The following is a 22,664-nucleotide window of genomic DNA, read 5'->3' on the forward strand; positions in this document are numbered from 1 at the left end:
AGAATGTTAATGTCACATTTAGTTTTGGTGTGGTTCGCAAATGCAGAATTTGCACTTTTCAAAAAATTTGATTTTTCAGTTATAAAGCTAGCGTGTAATAAATGTGACTATGGTTACTTCTATGTTGGACACAGGGGCTTGACTGTGATCACATGTATAGGGCTGTAAGTGATGTTTTACATCCTTGCGGGGTTGTGGTTAGCATCTTGTCTTCATTATGCTTTGTTATAATGCTGGTACCAACAGACAAGGATGTGAAGGTCACAGAATAGAGACCAGCTCCCAACTGTCTCGCTTATATCATGCACCTTTGTGCCTTCTTATTATTCAAGAGCACATTCGGATCATTTCTGATCACCCCACTGCTCCCAAAAACCAAAAATTATTTTTACTGCAATGGCGTGCTAATACATTGTGACCTGTTCTTATTAGAACGAATATTTCATCTGCCAAGCCCATTGCAGTGTAGCAAGGCAGCTTGAAGTCTCAGCTTGGCAAGGGAGGAAAGCTTCCCTCATCAAGAGAGCAAACTCAGCGTACTTACTAGCACACCCTTTCTGTAACGGGGACTCGTTTTCAGAAATAATTGGGCAGTTGTTTGCTCCCCAGGTTTGTCAGTTTCCAGTTCTGGCGCTGTAATTTGAAAGCTCATAGATTGTCCGAGTATAATAGGCGTTCGTTATCACCTGTCCCCTCACTTTTGTGTAAACACCATTTTGTTATAGTTTGTGTCATGTATTCGTGCTTGTAACCTCTTCAAATGGTTCCATTGATTTTTAAGTGACATTGACAGGTTTTAGTCTCCTGCCCCCAAGCAACTTTTTCCTGCTCGAAGATATGGTTACTGCAAACTGCAAAATGCCTACTGCATTACTGAATGTGTAACCGTCAAATCAATTTAACTTTCATTTCGTAATGGTTACATCCAGTGTGGTCATGCAGGTGTTGTTCTTCGCAGCCTTACTCACCGCAGTTGCAGATCCCAGCTGGTTTTTTTGTTGCCGCGAGTTTCAAGCTCCTGTGTCTGCTCCTCTCCTTCCAGGAGGCGGCGAATGGCTTCGCCACAGCAGGCGAGGAAGAGGCCCACCGTACTGACTCCTTCACCAGTGGAGAAGGAGGTGGAGTGACTGGTGCAGACGAGAAGGGAACCGGGGGTCCCCAGCTGCCTCGGCCGGTCGTGCGAGACGACGTGCTCTCGAACGGCATCTGCACGGCGGGGGACGGGGCAGAGGACGGAAGCCATGCTGGCTCCCCCTCCTCCCGCAGCGGAGGAGGAACAGTGCCCGCTGGTGCCTCCTTCTCGAGGGGAGGAGGGGCGGCCCACACTGGTGAGAAGGAGCAGGAGGAGTCACCCTCTGAGCCTCCTGTGGCCAAGCCGATCCAAGGTGGGGCTGAGAATGGGAGCAGCGGGCCAGACGGTGGGTGGCTGCTTTCTCTTATCCTTATCACTAGTGGGGAGGGCATGGGAGGGATGAGGGGTGGAAGGTGTGCTCATGAGTCATCTACTAGCAGGGGCTGGTCGACTCTGCCAGTTCTGTTCCACCATTCACTACCTCTGGCATCACAAATTGCGAATGTGAAACCTGATTAATTGAGCTCTTTTAAGCCTGTTTGCGAAAAAAGGGAAGGACACGTAAGTGTAAAGTAACTTCAGTGGCAACTTTTGGTGCAGAGGCGTTCATTATGAAAACTTATCAAACGGCAATTCCTCTTACCTTCACGGAGGAAAGACATTGATCTTTTTGTGACATTCATATTTACCTCACGTCGCGGGTTCGATTCCCGGCCGCGGCGGCCGCTTTTCTGATGGAGGTGAAAAGCAAAAACGCCCGTGTGTACGAGATTTCGGCACACGTTAAAGATCCTCAGGTGGTCAAAATTAATCCGGAGCCCTCCACTACGGCGCGCCTCATCGCCTGCGTTGCATCGGCGCGTTAAACCCTACAATCAATCAATCAATATTTACCTCACGAAAATGTACACCCACTTTTGGCAATATAAATGCTGGCTTTGTTTATTTCTTCAGAAAGCACTGTGTTATCAAGCAAGTCGAATGAGGCACAAAGAGAGAATTTTTTAATTTATCAAGTTGTGCTGCCTTTAGGCATCCCTTTGAAATCACAGTAGCCCCAAACAATCGAAATACTGTTTCTCTTTTTACAACACAATCGATGCATTTGTGTGTGTGCGTATCTCTCTCTCTTCCAATATCACATCTTGCGTGCCCCCCCCCCCCCTGAAACATGCCACACTGGAGAGGGCGAGTGCATGTGATGGTCCAGTCTCAACTTACCCGGTCCCCTGTGCATTAATTCTTCCCCCACAGGTGCAGCTGGGTGCCCCCCAGGGCTGGACTTGATGGAGCTCCGTTGGCGTCTCGAGCAGCTGAGGGCCACCAGCTGCACGGACCTGGACTCTTCCATGGCGGGAGCAGCCAGCCGATGTGGCTCCGTCTGTTCCACGGCCAGGACTAAGGTACAACTGGGAATTAAGGGGGGACGCGGCTTTCAACTTCGGAAAAATGACCAAAACATCGTTTTTTTGAAACCCACATATTCGGCTTCTATGTTTCCTATTCTGTGCGTCTGCAAAGATTTTACGCTGATAAGCGTCGCAAAGTGGCATAAAAAAATACTTTTGTCAGGCGCGGTGACAAACTATCAGCGCAAAAGGGCGAAAAAACGGCAATTTTCGGAGCGCTCTATCTCCGCAACGGTGCCACCGGGCGCGGCCATTTTGATATGGTTAGATCGGCCGAGCGATCGTCTTTCCGGTTCCGCTCGTCTCTTGTATCTTCGTTCATTCACAAACGCACAAATGGCAGAAAAGAAACGACGCACAAACGAAGCTAGAAATAGATGCTGAAGCGCTATTGGTCCTCCGGTCGGGGCGCAGAACAGCGACCCTCCTGATTGGATGTCGCGGGCGCAACGCAAGATGGCGGCCGCCTGAGCTGCGTAGCGAGCGGATTGAGTTCATTTTCGCCGCTTCACTCGGCCGAGTTTCTGTTCAATCTGTGGTATTCAACACGCACGTTATCGCGATGGGAATGCCAGAGATAACGAGCCAGATTACGGAAAGTTGTGTGGCTCGAAAGGCGGAGGTCATCGAACGCTTCGTGGTGCGCGTGACTCTACCGTCGTCAGACCTTGGAGGGTGACGCGATGTGCGCGCTTGCGAAAGCGGTTCGTGAAGTGAACTTTTAGCCGGATTTGCGATTTTTACATGCTTAGTTATTGCTGTGTTTTGGCTGTGGGCTCGCTAGCCTTGATAAAGAAACGGTCGACGCGTCAAACGCTGCGGCGCGCACGGCATGGCCGACACGCATTGGAGCATCACATGACTGGGCAACCGGTTACGATTGAACGCCAGTAGTTGTAATTAATGCCTGCGACGTTAGATTTAATCATAAAAGCGACCTGACCAGCCATATCAGGTATAATCAAAGTTCGATATGTCGCGGTAAGCGTGCGCTGCGATGCGCGCGAGCCATATCGCCTTTCTTGCGCTACGTTTCCCGTGCACTTGTAATTTTCATGCAAACAGGTTTGAGTTAATAATATAGGAATAAAAATATGCTCTCTGCATTAAAAATGTACGTTACTGTGGCAGCATTTAACAGTGATTTTTTTTAGGGAAATTATTGATACCATTGCTTAGGGCATACTGGCTGTGCTGCGAGAAATATTGGATGCCTTGAATGTCAAAAGTAGTAAAAAAATATGCTCTTGCATTGAAGTTGGGAGTTATGCAGAATACTCTACCAAGCTTCAAAGTAGCTCATCTTCATCCTTGTGGTATGCAAACTTTTGGCAATGAACAACTGCACGTATGAGTACTAAGTTGCTGTGCCAGGCAAAATAAAACATAAAAAAAGCCAAAAATGTTCAAATTTAAGTAAAAAAAATGCTTAACTTGTTGCCATGGTGACAACACTGCAAAAGGAGGTTGTCCAGTGCGATACAGCCAACCAGCTAACCTACTTTGCATTGAAAGCCCATTGAAACCCATCTTCCCCTCCGTTTGGTTTGCAAAGGGGGTATGTACTCTTCACGGAGGAGCTGAAAATGATGTTTTCTGGAAAGAGAAAGGCTTTAAAAGGCACTCCAATTTCAATGCAAGGACTTCCAGAAGCCCCATGTTCAAAAGGACATGAAAGGCTGCAACCGTGGCGTCTTTTGATAAGTGAAACCTATGTTGCAACTTCGGAAGCCGTTTTCTCAAAACAGTTTTTTTTGCCACCTGTGTCGCTTGTACCAGGGATTTCTTCGTGACCACTGGGTCTATTTTGATTCCGTTTCTTGCATTACATTCCTTGATGAACAGTTCAGGTCGTGACACTTTTGGTTTTCCAGATTTGTTTTTTGTGACTTTTTTATTCAAATAGTCGTTCACAATCAACATGCCTGTTGCACATTAACCTCTAAAAAAATGAAAACTAAAAAATATTGTTTTGTAAAAAAAAAATTCTAAAACTGTCACGACCTCGCCCATTCATTTGGGAATGCAAAGCACTTCGAACAAGTTTTCTATCGTGTTTTATAAGTCGCTCAAGCTCGGTACAAGCGGAACAGAAAGAAAATTTAATAAATAAAAAAGTGATCAAAATATTATCTTGAAATTTTGATGGTGTTATCACAGAAGCATTTCCAGTTGCTGTGCCAATTTTCATCAAAATCCACTCAGAAATAAAAAAGTTGATTTTGAAAGCCACGTCCCCCCTTAAGAGATCAGAGGTTCTGCTATGGGTTTATATTTCGAGGCCGGCACAAAGCTAAGACTGCCCAGGAGCGCAGGTTTTTTGAAGCAAAGGCTTGATACGTCCCATCATAGAAAATAATGCCAACATCTGTGACCCAACGGTGGCTATTAAATGAATTGACAAGCATGCATGGTGCTTTGGAGTATGCCTGGGCGTGGGCGAGTATGGGAGAATGCGGTGGTGGCAGCTGGGATTGCCTGCTGAGTGAACGAGACGGGTTTTGTGGCCACTGTCCTAGTTGACCCACCCCTCAAGCATTTTTTTTTTTTAATGAGGTTGGTTTTGCAGCTGGAACAAGCTTTAGCCCCAAGAAGTAAATATGTGCCCCTTGAAAAGCGATGACACCAAAACACAGGGCATACCCGCAATACCCCAGTTGCAGCTTTGGATAAGTAACTGATGCCTGTGCTATTTATACATGTATAAACGTCAGGAAACTGCAATTCCATCACCACTTCCCTTCTTGCAAAGGCCTCTGCTGAGTTCCTTTTGCAGTTTTCTGATGAGTGCAACTGAGACAACAGTGGCAGTGGATATTCTGTGTCATTTGTCTGTCAACAACGGAAGTTGTTCAGCACTGTGCCCTCTGCTTTTATTAGAGATGCCAGTGACAGATGTTTACAGCGCTTCCGTTATGATAGCACCTTTCATCACACTTCAAAGAAGCTGAAAGTGAGTTGGCAGAAGGGAAGAGCAAGCCTCATTCTTCGCTGTGGGGACAGCTTTGCATTTGTCAAGTATAGGTAAACTTAAAGGGAACATTGTGGTACACTAGAAAAGTGAAGGCCTGTACAGAAAAACCCACAGAGGAGCCACGAGGTCGTAGCCAAAGGAAGCCACTAGTGCATTTTGATATAAGTATACAACTACATTGCTCGTTGAAACAATACAATGACAGCTGCTGTGCACATCTTGACACTGTCTGGTTAATATGCTCCTAGAAACAACTTTTTAATAATGAAGTTAGGAGGCTAAAATTTGCGCAGCTTGTAAATATTCAGCTCTTCTTGTCATATATGCAATCAGATTTCGTATAGCTGCTCCAGACCAAATTTTATGCATATAGATATAGCATGACGTACAGAAAAATGTTTTTTTTGTGTGTACTATTTTTTATAGTAAACATTTTTACTGAAAGTTAGGTGGTTCCTTATGACCTGCAGAATGCGCAAATCTACCTGAAAAAGCTTTATATTCATTTTCTTCACCAGGGAAAAAAATTTATAGTAGTGTGGCTTTTTTTGCTTTATTTCTGTTTTATGACATCAGAAATAACTAGAGGTACAAATTGCATAATTAACCAGATTTGTTCACTGTGTTATGATGAACATCTGTACAAAATTTTATTGCAATACGACAACTCAGTGAGAAAAATAGCGTGCACAAACTCAGAAAACTGACAAAAATTCCAAACTGAGAGAAATGCTATTGAAAGTTTATTTCTTTGGCACATTAAGAAGTTCTTGTTCAAACAACATTAAAATTGGTCGGGATATAATCTGAAATATCCACATTAAGCTCCTAAAGCTAGAACACTCCTGCCACATAACCAAGACAGCCGATCGTGTCTGATGCCAACCGCACATGCAGCGAATACCGCTTTCATATTGCTGGCAGAACTATCACGGACTTCCACTGCAGAGTTCCAGGTTATTACCTCTGCGGCCGATGGTGGCATTGCGATGCGACAAGTAAACAGATGAAATCACTCCTGCAGGGCACCACTGTTTTTGCACTTGTGTTCCAGCAACGATGCGAGGCCCATGCGCTTGTTCGCGACCTCAACTACAATGAGTTCGCACTTCCTGCACGTTGCGTACATGACGCAACTCACAAGTTCACTCAGAGCGTTGACTTTGCAGATAACTGCGCTTGCACCGCTCCCGTTGCCGGCTGTCTCCCCACCTTGGAATGCTGCTAGCTTCTCCGAAGCACTTACAAAGCTGATAGCATCACTAATAAACTCAGCCCCGCCTGCTTGAGCCGCGCTCGCAACGCTTGAAGGCACTTTGCCGTTGAGCCTCGCCGTGCCGGTCATGCTGGCATTGGCCGTGGTCGTCGTCGTAATTCTGCATTGCTTGCGTTTTTCCCTTGTGTGGGTGTGAAGTCCGGGGCTTGCGGCGATGGAAGTCGCGCTTCTCCTCGCTGTTCACCATTCATGATGAACTGATGATAAGGAAATAGAAAAGATACGTCTAGGCTGGTGCAATCTGCAGAGCTAACGAACGAGATGATGCACACAGTTCACAAGTGGCCACAGCCAATGGCACTCTCTATTTCACATCACGTGATCTAAATGCCCAGTAGGAGCTTCCAAAACAGGCGGGAAGAATTTTTTTTAATTACCAGAGATACGAAGCCGACGAGTGGCTCGAGTGGCTTGATATACCCGCTGAAATTCTGAAACGCACAAAATTAATATCCAGTTTTATCCTGCCATTCATTTTTAACCAATCCCTTGACACTGTTTTTTTTTCCAAAAGACTGGAAAGTAAGTAAAGTCACCCCTGTGCCTAAATCCGGAAACCATTCAGACCCCCTGAAACTATCATCCAATTTCATTTAAATACATCGCCTGCAAGCTGCTAGAACACGTAATGTACTCCCACATCGCAACTCATCTGGACCTAAATTTTTTTTTCTAACCAGCACAGGTTCCGGTGTGGGCTATCGTGCCAGACACAGCTGTACGAATTTACTATTGATCGTAAATTTTATCCTGGGCACTTCTTTTCAAACTGATGTAATATGCCTCGACTTTTCGAAAACTTTTGACCATGTTCCCTAGCGGCGTCTAATAAGTAAACTTTCTTGTCTCAGCATTGACCCGTTAGCCCTATCTTGGATTAAAAATTTTCTAACTGGTCGTATCTGTAGTCGCAAATAATGAATCAACCCGTGTTGATGTAGTTTCCAGTGTACTGCAAGGTTCCATTCTTGGGCCTCTTTTATTTATAATCTTTATTAATGATATCACACACGAAATTTCATCTACCATCCGCTTTTTTGCTGACGATTGCGTGCTTTACCGTCGCATTTAATGTTGTGCTCACCAAATTACATTTCAGAATGACTTGTCTACCATACATAAATGGTGTTTGCGATGGCTAATGCAGCTTAATACAACCAAATGTAAATTCATGCACGTTTCACGCAAGCGCACTAACTTTTCCTTCCAGCACTCTGTGAACTTCCAATCCTTAACCCAGGTCGACTCATATCGTTAACTTGGCATAATATCACGTAAACTAACATGGTCCGATCACATAGAACAACTCATCGCCGCTTTAGCAGTCATTTCGCTACATCAAAAGATCCTTTACATCCTGCCCGCCACAAATCTGAAAACTAGCTTGCGAAACCTTCACGCGGACTAAACTTGAATATGCGTCTGCCATTTGGAACCCTCATCGAAATTACCTAATTAACGCATTAGAAGCAATTCAAAATCACGCTGCCAGATTTATTACCTCACAATACAGTCCTCGCTTAAGTATTAGCACTGTTAAACTATCAATCAACCTTCCCCCCTAGAAACTCGCCACAAGTTTACTCTGCTCTGCCTTCTGCACAAACTGTACTATAATTACCCGTCACAACGCAGTACCGTTTTTCTCCCTCCCGCCCATTCATCACGTCGCCTCTTTAACTCTCTCAGTTTACAGTGCTTACTGGTTCAACTAACACTTTCAACAAATCCTTTTTACCTACAGCCAATGAAGATGGGAATAACCTGCCTGTCAACACACAGAACCCCATAAATTTTAAACAGCTAATCACTAATCATTTGATTTGTTAGTAAATTTGCAATTGTTGCCGTTTTCTTCCATGTATATATATATTTCCTTCTATTGACACTGTTTTTATCATGTAGTTCACTCACGATTATGCTTTGTACAATTGACAATCATGCATCTGTTGAATTGTGTGTTTGCCTCCTCCTTATTTGCCTCGTTTGCCTCCTCCTTATTACATTGCAAGGGGCCTTTAACGGTTCAATAAATGATGATGATGATTGAGAGAAGGCTTGCGCTGCCTCTCTCAAGTGACAGAAATGGTGGCCTGCCACGCAGCAAAAACTCTGAGGTGGCCAATATTCAGCTTGATTGCACGATTTCTTTGGTCACCGTAAGTCATTCGGACACATTTTTCACTAAGTTCTCGTTCGTATTTTTTAAAATTTTTTTTCCCATGAAAGAAGTATAGTCAGATGATGAAGCAAGTGAAAACAAAAAAATCGACACAAAATTGCAATTTTTCGACCCGCTTGACCCCTTAAAAGAGTAGTTAGATTGTGTTATGTAGGCTGCACTGACTAAAATTACCTAAACCGTCACAACATCCCGACCATGTTTTATTACTGTGATGGGCTTTGTGTGAGTGGGCAACATATGGGAACCTTGGTAGCATGAAAAATACTAAAGGTATCATTATGGCATTTCTGCAACATCTTCTCTTCTCTTCCATTGGTTTCTCCAACATGTATCTCGTCTGCAACTCTCTCTCCCCCCGCTTATCTCTTTCCAGTCTGAGGCCCAGATCACGAAGATAGTGACATTGTTGAAGAAGCAGCTGCCCCACTGCTCGGAGTGAGTCACTCGTTATTCCTCCTCTTTATCTCGTGGTGCAGTAAGCACAGCTCACCAAGAACGTGATCTTGCAGGGGTATCTTTCCAACTGGTGATGCGATTGCCAGTGGTGATATGACTTTTGATTTTTGGGTGGGGATACGATTAGTAGCACCGCAACTATGCAAATACACAATTTTAACTATGTGCCTGGCAGTGCTCACCTACAACCGCTTCACCATTGAAGTCTTGCGTGTGAGTGCCAGCTTCCCTGAATTTTTTTGTTTATGTTGTCTTTCCCTCCAGTTTTCTTTTGCTGGCTGCAGTCAGTTCTGTTAAAAAAGGGTGATCTCTTAATGGTTCATTGGACGCTTCACGTTCACGGGAAGCCAATCAAAGCGTCGACTACGAGCCCCCAGGAGTGGTCGGGTGATGGTCGATCATTCTCTGTACCTGAGTTGCGCCCTCACATCAGTTCGTTATATGTGAAACAAAGTGCGCTGTGTTCATTCGTCGTAATGAAACATTCATTGTAACTGTGGCCATTACAAGTGAGCTCGACTGTACTCGGGCTTTTCGAAAAGCGCTTTCGTCAGTGTTTTCTCATTGCTTGGAAGGAATGTTCTATTAAATGAGATATCATTACACCGAATGTACACTGCTGATAATGACCTGAATCGTAATGTGGAGGGTTACAGTTTTCTCTTGTGTTAAATTTGCTGTCTTGTGCATGCTGCTGATGCTTTTGGCAGCGAGGAGTTTTGTTTTGTTAGGGGCTTTAGGGCAGCTGCTTATTGGCAGGAGTGGAAGCCTCGCAGCCGTAAATTTTACTGCCTTAAGAGTTCTTATGCTCAGTGAAGCTGGGAGGAGCTAAGGAAACGTTAGTGGCAAAGTACAGGGAATGTGCTTGTAGTGATCCTAATTAATCCAGGTGTCGGCACGTTGGTACGCACAGCAACACACCAGAGTTTCTGCATGTCTCAATGTACATGAGCATGCTGTGGCTACGTGAGGCTGAGTGAAATAAATGCATTTAACAAGTTGTATGGTTGCTGGATATGTATGGCATGCTGTGGCCTAGCACTTTTTTCAACAGCGGTGCTGTTTAAGCTGAGCTTTGTCCATCCGTCATACCGAAAAATCTGAAAGCCCCAAGAAAAGAAAATGCGGTTTGGGAGGTCCAAGGAATTGAGCATTGAACATTTATGCCACGACAGTGGCAACCTGACCACTGAAAAGCCCAAGGGGAATGGGGTTAGCAGCGGTGGGGATTATGCACAAAAAGCTTCCCATGGCCGGAATCAAACCTGGACACCTCGCTTCATAAACCAGCATTTGAGTTATCACATTCTGGGTGCGCACGCGTCGTTGGCTTTGGACTTGGCTGGAGGTTCAATCGCGTGATAATGCAATCCACTTTGGGAGAGATGATGTGGAAGCCTGGAGAAGAAACGATCCGGGCCTGCCAGTCGTGGAGAACTTTCAGCAACAAGTTTTGAAATCCATACAGGTGTTACATCCACGCCTCCGGCGAAAGGAGATGCCTTACCTCTGCTGGTTCTCCAGTGGACAAAAGTGGTGACGATAAAGCAGCAACAACAATTAGCGCAGTTTCGTGTCTCAAATTTTGTTTGGATCTAAACATAGTACTGCAAGGTGGAAATTTGGGATGCGTGCTTATTATCAAAAGTCCACTTGTTATATGCCATTTTTTTTGTGACAGCTTTGCTCTCACGGCTATGTTGCGAGCAATTTTAGGTTTAATGTGTTGCCAAATTTGGAAAACGGAGGGGATGCGTTCACGTGCCATTGTAATTTCAAGGTACTGTTGGTTTGAAATTGGCTATTACCTCCATTTCTGTACCTCTGTGCAGTGCCGCATGTCTCCCAGTTTCCACTCAGCCGTATGTACCGCTGCTGTTTATAGTGCTCCATGGAAGAAAAAAAACAATTCCAAGCACGTATCACTGCTGAAGCACTGGAAGGGTTCGTCTGTAGACTGGTGTTCCATAGTGGCATATGAATTGTATGAGAGAGGGTGTCCGTGTGCCAGTAGATGCTGAGAAGACCCCGAGATGCCTGTCAATGGTAATGCAGGGCGGACATCCGGGGCCACGTGGACCGAGTGCGTCGCCTGCGGGGGGGCTTCTCCCACATGACCATTCGGGACATCGCGGCCCTGGTGCACAGCTACGTGAGGCAGCAGCAGCAGGGGCCGCAGCGACGGTGGGTACCTGCCCGTTATGCTTCTTTTCCTTGTTGAAGAATGAGGATATTGTTTGAGAGCCGTGCTCCAAAGGTGTTCCTCACACATCATTGAAACCTGACCCATTGATATATAGCTGGCATCATCAGAAATCTTTGCTGTACCTCATGCAGTTCCAACAGAATCGGGAAAAAAAAACTGCACGAGAACCAACACCAGATTGCTCCATTTCGTACTGGCCTAGGTGTGCCATTGTTCCAGCTCCTAGGATTGGAATCGAAAAATGTGATCCGAATATCAAATTCCTAGTATTACAGTTCACGAATAACTAAAAACAGTTTCCTCCTACTCCTTGAGTTTAATTTGCTGGATCTAGCTGAAATTACATTCATATGAAGTACGGTAACTAGTCATGCATTGGCACCTCACAGCTACAAACATATGGTCTAATACCCCTGTCACACGGACACTTTCAATTGCAATTGAGTCGATCTGGATCGAGCTCGATCCAGATTGGGCCTCTGCTACACGGCAGTTTCAATCGCGATCGAGCTCGATCCCGCTCGAGCTCAATCCTGGTTTCATGTGCTTGGCTTTGTCTCTCATGACCGTCGTCAATAACATCGTCCTGTATCTGCTGCCGAGTTGCAGAGATGCCAAGTCACACACACTTCAGTGTGTAAACACCATTACATAAAGGATTCGAGCAAATATGTCAAAGCCGTGCACAGAGACCTACTGCATGCAGTGCATACCTGCAGGGTTTCCCGAATTGTCCGGGAGACTCCCGAATTTTGATGGTTTTGTACGACTGTACGGCCGAAACGAAAATCTCCCGAATACACACCCGTGTCAGGCCAAACCTTTCTCCCAGTCTGGACACATTGCACTGGAGCTACCCGACAGTCTAATACAATCCTACAACAGTTGACGTCGTGATCAGTGAGGAGGTTAAAAAGCGTAGTCGGCCATGCGTGCAAGTTAAGCTGCTTAGTAACACAGAAACGCGAAATGTGAGAGGCAGTTCAGTATGGTGAAGAAAAATTGCACCCGGTTCTGAGCACCCATCCTACCGGCGAGCGGCCGTAACACGTTCGGCTCTGCGATTGAACGTTTTTTTCATCATCATCATGTCTAACACAACCCTCAGCCACATTCTTTTGGCGAGGAGTCGCGGGTATGAACATTGTTACGCTCTACAGTATTACCAGGACTTCCTGAAAAAGGTGGCGTCAGCCCCGCCAAAGATTTAGCATCTGTCCAGTTGTGTAAATTATTGCACTCTGCTGCTATACTAATTTTTCGATCCCTTAACCTCCCCCCCCCCTTCCCTGTCAGATCTCCCTAATGCCATCTCGGAGAACCTGGCAGGTATGGTAGTGGCTTTCTGTGGTTCAAATTAAAAATTACATTTTGCTCAGCTTTTCATGATGTCTTCGTGACAGGCCTGCCCTCTCCACTAGAATGTTGCATTGGTCACGAGTCAAAAAGGAAGCATCAAAGGCGATAAGTTATCAGCCGCGCATGCAACTTGGTCTCTCAACAATGGTGGTTTTATCAAAGCAGGGGCCCTGAATCGATATAGACTTCCCATGGCTTGCACTTGCATACCTAGTGCAAACTGTGTGGTTGCCTTATGATGCACCTCTGCTCAGCTCAGAGTTTAATACCATTTTCATTTCCCCATTGGAGGAAATTTTCCAGTGTTCTGCTGTGCTGCGTGTGATTGGTTAATTCCTGATCTCGTGTCTCCTCTGCTCCTTCTTTCCAGATGAGAACTGAGACAGCGCCACCTTTGCTTGCTTGGTGGAGAATCGCCAACACCTCTGCCGAGCCGAAGTCATCCTCTATGGACGCTATGCAGCCCATGTTGCCTTTTGTTTTTCTTTTTTACCATCTATGCTTTCAACAGGCACCTCTGTTTTCCCAACAACTTTTGGGATGCATTTCTTTCTTGTTGTCGCAAATACAAATCTTGGCTTGCTGGTGCAATCGAGTCAATATATACCTGCTGCGAAACTTCGCTTCAGAATCCGGGCAGCGCAGGCCCCCCTGCTCTGTTGAAGTTAAGTGGCAAGTGCACTGGCGCACCCCAAGGGACAAAAACTGAACTTCGCTAAACTATTGCCTATTCACAAAATTTCTCTAAAATAAAGCTTGCATTTTAAACACATTAATCAGGTAAAATATACCTATGTATTTGCGTTTGTTGTTTGACTTGCAGCAGTAGCCACAAACACTTGAGTGCTGATTGAACTTTCTGCCGACAGACAAGCTAGTCAACATGCCTCATGCATGCCCTAGCGCAGTGGAAGGTGGGAAGGGGGGGGGGGCGCAACTGTAGCCCGAATTTTGATCCATGGGGCCTATGGGGAGTTTCGCAACTGGTATATATATCCAGTAACTCTGCAATTTGAGTAGCTATGCGTGTCATATACAGTTTCGTTTAGTTTTCTTAGCTTTATTGTCTTCCACAAGGGCAGGAGACAGTGGGCAGCTTTGTTGTTCAGATGCATTGCTGCTATAGAGACAACACCTAATTTAAAAGAATCCCAAGGGTCTTCTGTGTCGCCATTTGCGATACGCTGAAGTGCTGTGGCTGCATTAAGCCAACACCAATGTGACCCCATAATTCCATTTTATCAAGGAACGGTATCGTAAAATCTCTGCAATCTGTAGTCTTGACATGTTTGGAATGGGAGATGCCCCTTCCACTGTCCTTGGGTTTCGAGCGATTGGAACAGTTCTTGTAAAAGAAATGGGAGTTGTCGTGCCATTATTAAAGGTTTATTTCCAGTACAACGCAGCTGAATGTAACACAGGAGCAACCCACACCCTTTGCTTAAATCCCCCACCAGCACAGTGGGCATTAGTGTGTGAAACCTGCAGTGTGGCTGTGCGTGTGTGACCCCCTCCTCCACCCCTTACCCGTGCAGGCATAACTGGCGGCTTGCGATAAGTGCGTGCTTAGGCGCGAAAGGCATCGGGTAAGGTCTGTAACCGTCTGTTGCTAGGCGACGTGCGCACAGCCCCCAGATCAGGCACCCCTCTTCTTCTCCATGCAACAGTGTGAGTGCGCCGTCACTCGTTACGTCAGGCTCCGCGGGATGGCGATACTTGTCCAGGTCCGTGGCACATCGGCCATGTCTGTGGCCATTTCCAGTGTTGCCAAGCGAAGAAATTGACCGCTAAACTTTTCAACGAATACCATCTATAGCCTGCCTGTACGACATGCCTGGTAGCCAAGGTTTAGTTTCGTTGCATAAAGCGCCAAGTTCAGGAATTGAATTGCGACTGCAAGTGTCAGAACTGCACGGCATTAGGTTTCGGCAGTGTGGCTTTGATATCTATCGTAGTATTCCAGGCTTGAATTTATTCACCCAAAGGTGAAATGGGGGGAATGGGGCTGCAAAGTGTGTCCACTCTCACCACCTCAAAAAAGGTTTTAAAGTGCAATGCACTTCTTAATTAAGCGACCCTGAACCTGCGTCCACCGGCGATGTCCGCATAACATACCCACGTGGGGGATTGGCCAGTTAAGTGCGAATGCACTTCGATGTCCGCATAGCATACCCACGTGGGGGATTGGCCAGGAATCTCCTCGTCTTCCTTGGCAACGGGGGGGAGATGGGCGCGCGCTGCCTGGCCGCTGACATGCAACATACCCACGTGGGGGATTGGCCAGGAATCTGGCGTGAGAAGGGCTAATGCACCCACCCGCTTAAAGGAGTACTGACACGAAATTTCAAAGCTGAGATCTGCTCTAGCAATCAAGTACTACGACAACACAAATAGGTGTCCTTTCTTTCTTTGTAGTTGTGTGTGTGTGTGTGATCTCTCTTTCGCGAACATTACCGAACCGCGCAAATTCAACTCGTGCATTCACACTTTCACATTCTTCCCCTCGGGGAAATGCGGGAAATTTTTTAGTTTGGGCAACCACTACTGCCCATGTTGATCCTCTATGCCTCGATTCCCCGTCCTTTCCCCCAACCCCTGAGCAGTGGATAGGCTCGCAGACCAACTGGGACCTGCGGAGCAGCCTCGTCGAGCGGGCAAGTTCCCAAGCATGATCAGCGAGAGGCTTTCTGAGCTGTGGAAGCCATAGCATTGTTTTTGGTTGCTCAATAAATGTTTCACCTGACTTGAGCCTGCAGCGCACTTTGAGCAGGGCAAATAAACCTGCGTGACATTTAGACTACGTACACTTCCAGGAATACCTGAGCGAAATATTACGTGTGCATGTGAAGCGGCGCACTCTCAAATCTCCCTGAAAGGTGTGGGCAAACGCGGTCTGTTCTACTTCCATCATTGGATAATTTTAGCACTCCGTATGCTCGGAATTGCACGTGCGTACCGTGTAGACCGGGACCCGTCAACCTGTGCATTCCTTTGTGGTAGGGTGGATATGAAAGGGGGGGGGGGGAGGGAGGGAGGAAGGAAGGAGGAGGCCCTCTACTTTCACGCAGGCGCAGATGCAGTCGAGTCCCGGTCAATTAACGCTAGCTACGGAACAGACTGATCATACGGAGTGCTAAAACTCTATTATGCAGCATTCCGTTTCCGTATTTCTATTCTGTTCCCGATGTGGAACCTCCGTTGATCCACTGTCGTCGGCGATGTGCACCAACCTCTGCTGTGCCTCAAGCTGTAGGTACAGTTTTTGCGGGTTTTTAGTGCTAGTTTCAACCAGACCACTCGACAAGTGTTTATTGCTTTAGTCTGAGCGTGCCTGCTGTGTACGTGTTTCGCACCACACGGGAAATGGACTACTAATGTTGCCATAACAGAAAACTCCCGGGCCTGTGATAAGTTAAACCTCAATGAAACGAAGTCGGTAAAATTCGTAATTTACTTCGTTACATTAAAGTCTCGCTACATTGAAATTCGCGGTTATAATGAAGTGTTCATCCCGTAAGCGTTTCCTGAAAAAAGAAAACGTGGCACGCATACACGGCCGGCACACTGTTTCTGTTTCTATCGGAGCTTAATCGACTACGCGGGAATCGTCGTGAACCGCATGGAGCGTTTTCATCGCGCAAAAACGCGCCCCGCAAGCCGCAGGCGCACTGACGCATCCGCGGAGATCACCCGCGCGATGCGGGTAGCTCCAGCGACCGCTTCTAACCGCTCGCTGAAACGCAACTTGAGGGGCAAACGAGTGGGGCATGCGAGAAAAAAAAAACGGATAACGTGGGCGAAATTTTTACTGTAAAACGTCATACGCCCATACAATATCCTCCGCGGCGGTAAGCCTTATCGTCTAGCCAGCCGGCGTCCCCGAGCGCTTCGAAGCTCCCGCCATAGGGTGCGCGCCTCCCCATTGGCGAAACCATAACGAAACTGGTCGGGCTCCTCCCACTGCCGCGCGCAGCGCGAGTCACTTCCCGCCGCCGGCACGCAATCGTGGACGCCGGTGTGCCCTAGCAAGGCTCATAAAGATTAACAAATGCTCGCTGGAACGGTGAAACCCAACAAGCATGAGCGAACTCGAACGAAGTGCAAAGCGGAGGCATGCGGCGGCAACGCCAGAGGCGATTAGGCCTATATACACCGCGGAGGATATTTGATGGGCGCTCTCGCTCGTAAGCGGCGCGTATGACGTTTTACAGTGAAAATTTAGCCCACGTTATCCGCTTTTTTTCTCGCATGCCCCTCGAGTTGCGTTTCAGCGAGCGGTTAGAAGCGGTCGCTGGAGCTATACCCGCGTCGCGCGGGTGGTCTCCGCGGCTGCGTCAGCGCGCCTGTGGCTTGCGGGGCGCGTTTTGCGTTTTTGCGACGAAAAAACGCTCCGTGCGGTTCACGCTGATGCCGATTAAGCCGCAGACGATTAAGCTCCAACAGAAACAGTGCGCCAGCCGTGTATGCACGCCGCGCAGTTTGTAAGCAAGGGGCTCGCTCACAGACTCCGTGGCCATGGCTGCATCCGCGGCATTGGGCGGCCCGTGCGCCGTCGCGTTTTATTGGGACCCCATTTCGGCGCTTGCGTCTCCCAATATCTACAACTTAAATTTCGTGCCTAGTTCTTCATGAAACTTCGTTACATTGAAATTCAGCAAACGGGACTTCGTTACACAGAGGGTAAATACATGGTGTGCATACACCTGAAGTTACAAAAAATTCCGTGGTTCGTTACATCAAGGGTTTCGTTGCATTGAAGTTCGTTACATCGAGGTTTAACTGTATATATATCGAAGGTTGCCAAAGAGAAAGTAACGAGCCGCCCTTCCCCGGGAGAGAGCGCGTAGTCCATGGCCTGCTAATTATGTGCCATTTACAACACCTCGATACTCCACTGCATCTCCCCCTGCAACTGCCCCTCTTGCTCCGTCCCGAACACCACCTAGTCTCCAGGAAATGCCCTCACGCCCCCAAAACCCTTCCCTTCCCCATCACCTGAGCGGTGGGAGCGCGAGCTGGGCAGCTCACTGTCAACACCTTCTTGACCTTTTCTAGATGGTGTTGTCACTGTGCGAAGACCAGGAACACTTCATCGCTCGTGCCTGCAGGCTGCTGTGCTGCAGGCTCGCGGCTTTCTGGACAGAGAGAGCCACTCATTTTTATGCTTTTAGCTCAATAAATTAACCTTTTTTCCTCCACCTGACATCTCGCGCAGCTGCGGTGATGCAGGAAAGAATTCCATAATTTGTGCGGGACAGATTTCTGGAACACCCCGAAATGAATTCCGAATAGTCCGTGCACGCGTGGTGCAAATCGCACGTGGTAGCACGTGGTGGTCGCGCCCTGGTCACAGCAGGGTAAAGCCACTAGAACGCCAAGTTTTCGCTTAACATTCTAGTGATCGAGCTCGATCGCGAATCTAGCAGATAGGGTAAGATAACGTAGTACGTGCAGCGTGACGAAGTTGTGCCGCCTGCTGGAAATTGAGCGTTTTGAATATCGTGCCGTGCTGAAACGTTCGTTTTAGAAGCGCCTAGCTTTCGTGACCGCCGTGGCAGGCATATATGTTCTTAGTAAGTATATTGTAAGAAACTCTGTGGTTGCAGGCCGGCAGAGTTACTCAATATAGTTGCAGGGTCGTCTGTAAAGTTTACGAGAAGATAATGGATATTCCGCGTGCGCACGCAAAACCGACACCGAAACAAGTATTTGAAAATCGAAACCGAAATTATGTGCGCGCCATATATCCATTCGCCTCGGAAAGCTACTGACCCCCAGCGGCGGACGAGTGCAGTACACGACGAGCGCAACTAGCGCGAGCCAAGTGCATCATTACGCTGCTCAAATATGCCTAATGTTCTAAATTCGACCGCTCTCTGCTCACAGTTACATGCGGGTTCTGCCTTCTTTTCAATGCTTCGCAACCTCCATGTCCGAGTGATTCGCCTCCTTGTGTGCTACCCTCAGAATGTTACCTACAACGTGGTTCGTGCGTCATGTGCTTATCATCAAAGCGTCATCTTTGTGTTGGCCCAATTGTCGCGTTCGAATGCTGTCTTCGCTCGCGCCGCCGGTCTACCTGTTGAACAGTCTGGTGTCTGAAATTAATGCGCATACGTGTACTGCAACTTTTTCGCCGGCGTACTTCAAGCATTCGCCGGCGTACTTCAAGCATAGTTTCGCATTCGTTTATCAAGAACGCGTGGACTTTGAATCGGTTGACGCTGGACGCCACGTCATCGGCGCCCCCGAAATGTACGGCGCAAGCTGCTGCAGCTGAAGTTCTCGTTCGGCTCATCCAGCGGCACCTTTGGAAGCCTTGGGACGCTAAGTATGCGGCGCTGCATGGTAAAGTTCTTCTGCTGTGGCCCATTCGCATTTCGCATGTACCGTGTTTTTTTTTTTTTGCCGAACTGTGTATAGTGCACCTTAGAAGCTACCCGATTATTAAGAGCCGCTTAACGAAGCAAATTTCGCGACAATTCTCGCGATCGCGCGGAAGTGACTTCGTCGTCAGTATAATATACGGTAGTGTGTATAAGCACAACAACCATGAGAATTGCCGTCAGAAATTTCTCACGGCAGTCGTCTTTCATTGGTAAGCAGGCTACTGGAGATTATATGGGATAACTATTCCTATTCCCTACAAATCGGCGCTTGCAGTTCCCCTGTAGCGCTGTGGTGAAGTACTTGGTTTTAAACGAGAAGGCCAAGGATCGAGTCTGCCATTGCGATGTTTTTTTTTTTTTTTTTTTAGTTTTCGGAATTTTTCGGCCATCGTGATTCTGTTAATGCTTTTTTTACCATGGTTTTTGCTATATCAAGAGATCGCCGCAAAGGACTTCTAGAATGGGTTGAATTGTTGCTTTTATGTGTTCGGTGTCGTTGGGCTGGGTTAGATTAGGTTTGTTGCAGTGTGGCTGGGTTTGGGGAGGTTACGACGCAATTGAAAAATAGAGTGTGACTTGGACAACAACAGCGACTGTTGCTGCGTCATTTCTCAATAATAATGAACCAACTTGCCCAACAGCTCTGTTTAATGAGGTTACGACGCGTTCAGTTAGGTTCGGTGAGATTATGTTAGGTTATGTTGGGACGTAGTATATTATTCAGGAAATTTTTGGCCAGCCAGCTTTTATGGAAACTGCCGTGAGAATTTCTCATGGTTGCCGTGAGATTAGACGCAGCCTATATATATATATACAGTGTTATCACGAAAGATTGGACAGGTGTGTCCCGTCGACATCTTTAATTTTGACGAAAAATGTATATATAGCTCCTTGTGCACAGGCGAATTCAATGTGGAGTTTTTTTTTATGAAAGAAATTTTATCTTTCTAAAAAAAAAATCCCATAGCTGGCTCAGGTGACTGGCATGTTGAGCAGCTCGTGAAAAATGGGTAACTTCTACCGCTGTAAAACAAAAACTACTGCAGCTATCGCCCTAGTTCTTTTTATGTAAAGACTTTGCATACTCTTAAATGATGTGACGTATTCTTTTTTTACCTTGGAGAGTGAATTCCGTTTCATAAAAATTCCCAAATTGCGAAAAGTTTTGAAAATTGCCCAATGCGGGACTTTTTGTCTCGGCATATGTCTAAGCAGGCTAGATAGTTGCCATTTTTTATTGTTATTCGTCTTTCTTTGTTCAATCGCTGGGCCAATTTTAGTTTACATGGTTCAGAAGCTTCACTAAGAAGAAAGCCTTGTTCCGCAGCAAGGTAACACATTTTGAAAGTCAACTAAAAAAAAAAGCAATCTTTGATTCTTTTTTGAACTTTCACAAATTAAAGCCAAGGTTGCTCTCTACCACCTGCATCACAAAAGTGTGTCATTATTTTTTTTGTTTTGCTGCTACAAAGCGGCAAATATTTCCTCATTATAAAGCAGTACTGCGGTGACATACCCAAGTGGTTTGCAAGAAGCTTATGACCGCAATGTAGGGCAAAAAATGGCTGTTACAAAGAGAAAATCAATAAGTAAACATTGCAGTGAGCATGCTTTATTGAAATTGGGTGGGTATAAAGTACATTGCACTTAAATCCCATGTTGAAGCTCCGGCTGTGTGTGTAATTATCGACTGGTGCAGTCTCAACTGCGCAACTCAGGACCTGGCCTTTTTAAGTACTGAAAAAATGTCTGTAATGAACTAAGACTGCAAATTATCCTTATGTTCGAAATATATGCATTTAAGTTCTCTGATCTGGTACTCGTGCTATCTTTAAACTTCAGGAATAGCACCCTCATGCAATTGTCTGTTCACTGAGAATTTAAGTGCACATTAACTGGTTCCTGAGGATTTCTGTGGCACTATATGCTACTGCAGAGCACTTAGCACCGATGAGGCTGTACGTCTTTACTGTCGTTCATTTGAGCGTAAAGCCGGCGGGAAGGGAGACTGATATGGTCCATAGTGGTTCAGCAGTACCCAAAGCGTTTTAGAGGCTAACAGTCCCAGGGTGGCAGCCGTCCAGCAACCTTCAATACACCTGATTAAGGCGGACTTCTGGGCAAGTTGGTATTCCATTGCAAGACCATTCGAAGCGCAAAACATAAACGAGGGACGACGAGAGGGCACAGGGACACGCACTACTTCCAACTAAGATTTATTAGGAAAAGAAGGCATATATATACACAGAAATCGTGCGCACACCGGTACATTCTTGAAGTCACGCCACGCACACCCAAGACAGGCATGATAAAGTCGGAATACGATAAAACAACCATAAAACAAAATAACGAAAACCGAAAAAAACGAAAAAAATATTTGTTTGACAGCAGCTAGCGCGATACCCGCATTCAGATTCGTGTGTCCAAATACGAAAGTTCCTTTTGTGATAGAGTCAGAGATGGCTTGCTCACACATGCATCCCCGCGGAGGCGGGCCATTTCAGAAGCTTCGATAAGTTCCCTTGTTAACTGGTTGTGATGTCTTGTTATTGTTATAGTCTGATTGAAGCCAGGTTTACATTCTTTACATTTTTTACAATCTCGGCAGTGCGCACTAAGGTGCCCCGAGTTTCCATGCTCTACATTCCATTTGTGCTCCCGCAGTCGATCATTTAAACACCGGGATGTCTGGCCCACATATTTGCGACCACAGGAGAGGGGAATTACATACACCACATTTTCGGTACACGCAACAAACTTGTTCTTGTGTTTGACCTGGCTGCCTGCCTTAGGCAGAAGTCACGGCTGTACCAACAGTTCTTGGGGACCACTCCATCGTCTATTACCTGGGCCCCCAGTAAGTCTTCTCTGAAGCATTGTGTTCTCTATACGTACCCGTCCGGCTGGCAGCTGAAGCTCTAATTCAGACTGGAGACTATTATGTGAATGTGTGAAACAGTGATGAGAAGCCATTTAGTCGTAACCAGTGAGGTGCAAATGGCTCATGATGGCTGTGACGGTGTTCCTGCAGGAGAAGGGCCCCTCTCAGGAGCAGCAGCTGGTGCATGTCCAGCACCTGCAGGCCAACCCTGCAGCCTGGCTCCCTGCCTTCGGCAGGAGTCGGGGATCTACCAACAGTTCTGGGTGACCGCTCTATCGTCTGTTACCTCGACCCCCAGTAAGTCTTCTCTCAAGCATTGTGTTCTCTATACATACCCTTCCGGCTGGCAGCTGAAGCTCTAATTCAGACTGGAGACTATTATGTGAATGTGTGAAACAGTGATGAGAAGCCATTTAGTCATAACCAGTGAGGTGCAAGTGGCTCATGATGGCTGTGA

At 46.6% G+C, this 22,664-nt stretch overlaps 1 protein-coding gene across 1 annotated transcript in view; it reads left to right on the top strand.

The window, feature by feature from the left end:
- LOC144166790 (uncharacterized) overlaps window positions 1-13,833 on the top strand; it is a 60,440-nt gene extending 46,607 nt beyond the window's left edge. The window contains exons 13-17 of the mRNA XM_077696278.1: window positions 1,043-1,418; window positions 2,327-2,475; window positions 9,290-9,351; window positions 11,428-11,556; window positions 13,308-13,833. Coding sequence (XP_077552404.1) covers window positions 1,043-1,418; window positions 2,327-2,475; window positions 9,290-9,351; window positions 11,428-11,556; window positions 13,308-13,311 — 720 coding nt within the window. The 3' untranslated portion in view covers window positions 13,312-13,833. The remainder of the gene's footprint in view (window positions 1-1,042; window positions 1,419-2,326; window positions 2,476-9,289; window positions 9,352-11,427; window positions 11,557-13,307) is intronic.
- Window positions 13,834-22,664: the final 8,831 nt, after the last annotated feature.

This window comes from Haemaphysalis longicornis, unplaced genomic scaffold (genome assembly GCF_048455015.1).
Source record: "Haemaphysalis longicornis isolate Haplotype H1 unplaced genomic scaffold, Haemaphysalis longicornis Haplotype H1 scaffold_19, whole genome shotgun sequence".
In the NCBI taxonomy this organism is placed as follows: domain Eukaryota; kingdom Metazoa; phylum Arthropoda; class Arachnida; order Ixodida; family Ixodidae; genus Haemaphysalis; species Haemaphysalis longicornis.